The 3,264-nt window shown below is 39.3% G+C and overlaps 1 protein-coding gene across 2 annotated transcripts in view; it reads right to left on the reverse strand.

Moving 5' to 3' along the window:
* Positions 1–3,264, reverse strand: part of Ccdc146 (coiled-coil domain containing 146) — a 135,690-nt gene that overhangs the window by 27,864 nt on the left and 104,562 nt on the right. For both annotated transcript variants that reach the window (XM_031380078.1, XM_031380077.1), the window contains exons 8-9: positions 2,443–2,670; positions 1,282–1,468 (exon numbers count right to left, since the gene is read on the reverse strand). In XM_031380078.1, coding sequence (XP_031235938.1) covers positions 1,282–1,468; positions 2,443–2,670 — 415 coding nt within the window. The remainder of the gene's footprint in view (positions 1–1,281; positions 1,469–2,442; positions 2,671–3,264) is intronic.

Genomic DNA, 3,264 nt, shown 5'->3' on the forward strand with positions numbered 1-3,264 from the left:
TGCAAAGTCGATCATCAATGGGAGGAGAGGCCCTTGGCCCTGTGAAGGCTCTGTGCCCCAGTGTAGGGCAATAAGTGGGAGACGGTGGGGTGGCAAGCATGGGGAGGGGGAGGCAATGGGTTTGTTCTTGTTTTTTTTTGTTTTTGTTTTTGTTTTGTTTTGTTTTGTTTTTTTGGAGGGGAAACTGGGAAAGGAGAAATCATATGACATGTAAATAAAGAAAATATCTAATAAAAATAAAATAAAATTAAAAAAGGAGAAAAGCAGGTGCAGGTTAGGTTCTGACATGTCTACAAGGGTTGGAAATGGCTATTTACTTCCAAGGTCCTGAACAAGATCCTAGAACATAATTCTGAAGAGAATGGGTCCTGTGTACATCAGCTGTCCCATCTCAGAGACCTGACCACATTTTCATCAAAGAATGAACCAACACAGCATAAGGATGCAGCTCTCTGAAGGACTCTTTCCACGAGCATGGGGTATGTACAACAGATAATATCTGAAAGAAATGAGACTCCCAGGTAGCAAGGGCAAAAAGGAAGCAGGTGGCAACAGAGGTCATCAGATGATACATGATTACTTCAAGCTTTCTCTGACTAGAGTCCACTTCTGGTGGTGAACAAAACTAGTCAGGCAGCTTAATACTGGGTCCTTTCGCTAGTAGTCCAGATGGCCAACCAACTATAGACATTTATGCAATCATAGCTGCTTCTTAACTGCCAGATCTAACTTTTTAAACCCATAAATCTAGCTTAGCCCTACTGCAAACTATATATTATATACTGCATACTATATACTGCATACTATATACTGCATACTATATACTGCATACTATATACTGCATACTATATACTGCATACTATATACTGCATACTATATACTGCATACTATATACTGCATACTATATATTGTATACTATATACTGCATACTATATACTGCATACTATATACTGTATACTATATACTGCATACTATATACTGCATACTATATATTGTATACTATATACTGTAGAGCGGCCTATTAGGCTCTTTCCAATTGGCTGGACCAATTGTCCCTCTGCCAGTCAAAAGCAAAGCAAAACAAAACAAAACAAAATATTTGACTAGTTTTGGGCTAAAAAGAGAGGTGGAAAATATTGCAGGGCTACCAGCAGTCTAACTGACATCTTCAATTGCCACCCCACTGTCCTTTTTTTCTGTTGATAGCAAAAGCACAACACTTTTACTTTTGTAGAGAGCCCTGAGCTTAAAAAAATGGAGATGGCATCTTTTCATGCCCACCTCTATTAGAAGCCTTTGATTCATGGCTTGTGCTTGGGTGAATGCATCCAAGGACACTTTCAGAAGCAGCTCTGTCTTCCTCAGATTCCGGAGATCTCGTTCTTTCTCTCTTTGCTTACGGGAAAGTTCATCGTGGTAGTTCTGCTTGTCAATAAGGCAGTTTCGTAGATTGATATCCAAGATCCCTCTGTTCAGATCAAGGGTGAAGATCAAAGTGACTCGTCTTACGTAGTTTTCTAAGCTTATCAAAGACAGCGCGTTCAAGGTTATACACAGAACTGTTTTACATCACAACCACAAATCATAAGTGATCTCTACCCAAAGCATCTACTTTTGTGTAATGTAATGATAGGCTGGGGGGACATGAGTTTCAAGTTTTCTTCCTTGAAATTTTACTTTAATATAAGAAATAGAGTAAAGGCCAGTGGTAGAGCCCACCAGGGCAAAGTCCTGGGTTCAACCTCTAGCAGTTAAGAAAATTCAGGGGCTAGGAGAGTCTGCAGTTGGTAAAAGGCTTGCCACACAAACATAGGGTTTGAGCCCCCTGTATCCACGTAACAAGCTGTGACTGATAGAGCCCGCTTGTAATCTCAGTGCTGGGGAGGTAGAGACAGCCAGATCTCTGGAGCTCACTAGTCCCCTAGCCTAGCCTAATCAGGATGTCCAAGGTCCTAAGAAGAGGATCTGTCTCAAAAGACAAGGTAGATAATGCAGAAGTTGACTTCTGGTCTCTATGGGCTCATGGATACATGTGTATACCTTACCTACACATACAAAGACTCAGAAGTAAAATGTTCTAGTATGGGATCATACCATGAAATCTCCCTCATCCAGAAAATGCTGGGATTATGTCAGAAATACTACTCACTGATTGGCAAATCTCTGAATTACATAGCATATTTCAGCAATATAATTCCCCATAAGCTTACAGCCAACATTGGATTTTATTCTTAAATTCAGAACCATAGAATTGAGGAAAATTTAATTAAAGAATAGGAAAAAAATGTCAAAGTGCTTTGATGGGACATTTAATTAATGGTTAAAAATTGATTTAAAATTCTACAACTTGTTATTGAAACAGCATACATTGATAATATTTTGAATCTTCAGGACATTATTGATTAATTTTTAAATGACAGAATGTGCAGAAATGTAAGTAACCTTTCAGCTAGTGAAGAGGCTTCATTCTCTTTGGTTAATTCCAATAGTTTAAGCAGTTGGCTATATTCTCGTTCTTTGACTTCTAGTAAGGTTCGCTTGCCCTCAACGTCCTTCATTATATCATCCCTCTCTTCTGCAAGAGCATTGACTTTGTTTTCAAGCTTCTTCAAAGAGTCGTTTAGCTCTTTCAATTCATATTCCAAGACAACATTTTTCTTCTCTGTTTCTCTGTAGGGAACACACACAGAAGCAGAAGTAAAAGGACTTATTTTGAGTTTATGCTGTCTCTACCTATTATCAGGCAAAAATATACTAGTCAAAAGTTCACTGAGCTTAGAAGCATGTGAAGGTCAAAGATAGGAGATACTTGGAGGTGTGATCATTAGCTCTCTTCATCAACTTGAATCACATGGGAAGAGAGTCTCAGTGAAGAATGATCTACATTGGATTGGCCAAAGAGCATGTCTGTGGGAGATTGTCTCAAGTAAATTGATGTGGGAAGACACAGCCCAATGTGAGTGGCACCATTCCTTAGGCAGGGAGGGCCTAAATTGTGTAAGAAGGAAGAAATCAAGCTGAGTACAAGCAAGCAGAAGAGTATATATGCTTTCATGTCTATCTGTTCTTGATTGTGGGAATGCCATGATTACTGTTGGAAATTCCTGCTTTGATGTCCACATGATGATGGACTGTGTCCTGGAAATGTAAGCTGAAATAAACTGCTTTCTTCCCTAAGTTGTTTTTGTCAGGTTACTTAATCATCACTTGAAGGAGAGAGAGAGAGAGAGAGAGAGAGAGAGAGAGAGAGAGAGAGAGAGAGAG

Source organism: Mastomys coucha, unplaced genomic scaffold (assembly GCF_008632895.1).
Source record: "Mastomys coucha isolate ucsf_1 unplaced genomic scaffold, UCSF_Mcou_1 pScaffold19, whole genome shotgun sequence".
Classification (NCBI taxonomy): Eukaryota; Metazoa; Chordata; class Mammalia; order Rodentia; family Muridae; genus Mastomys; species Mastomys coucha.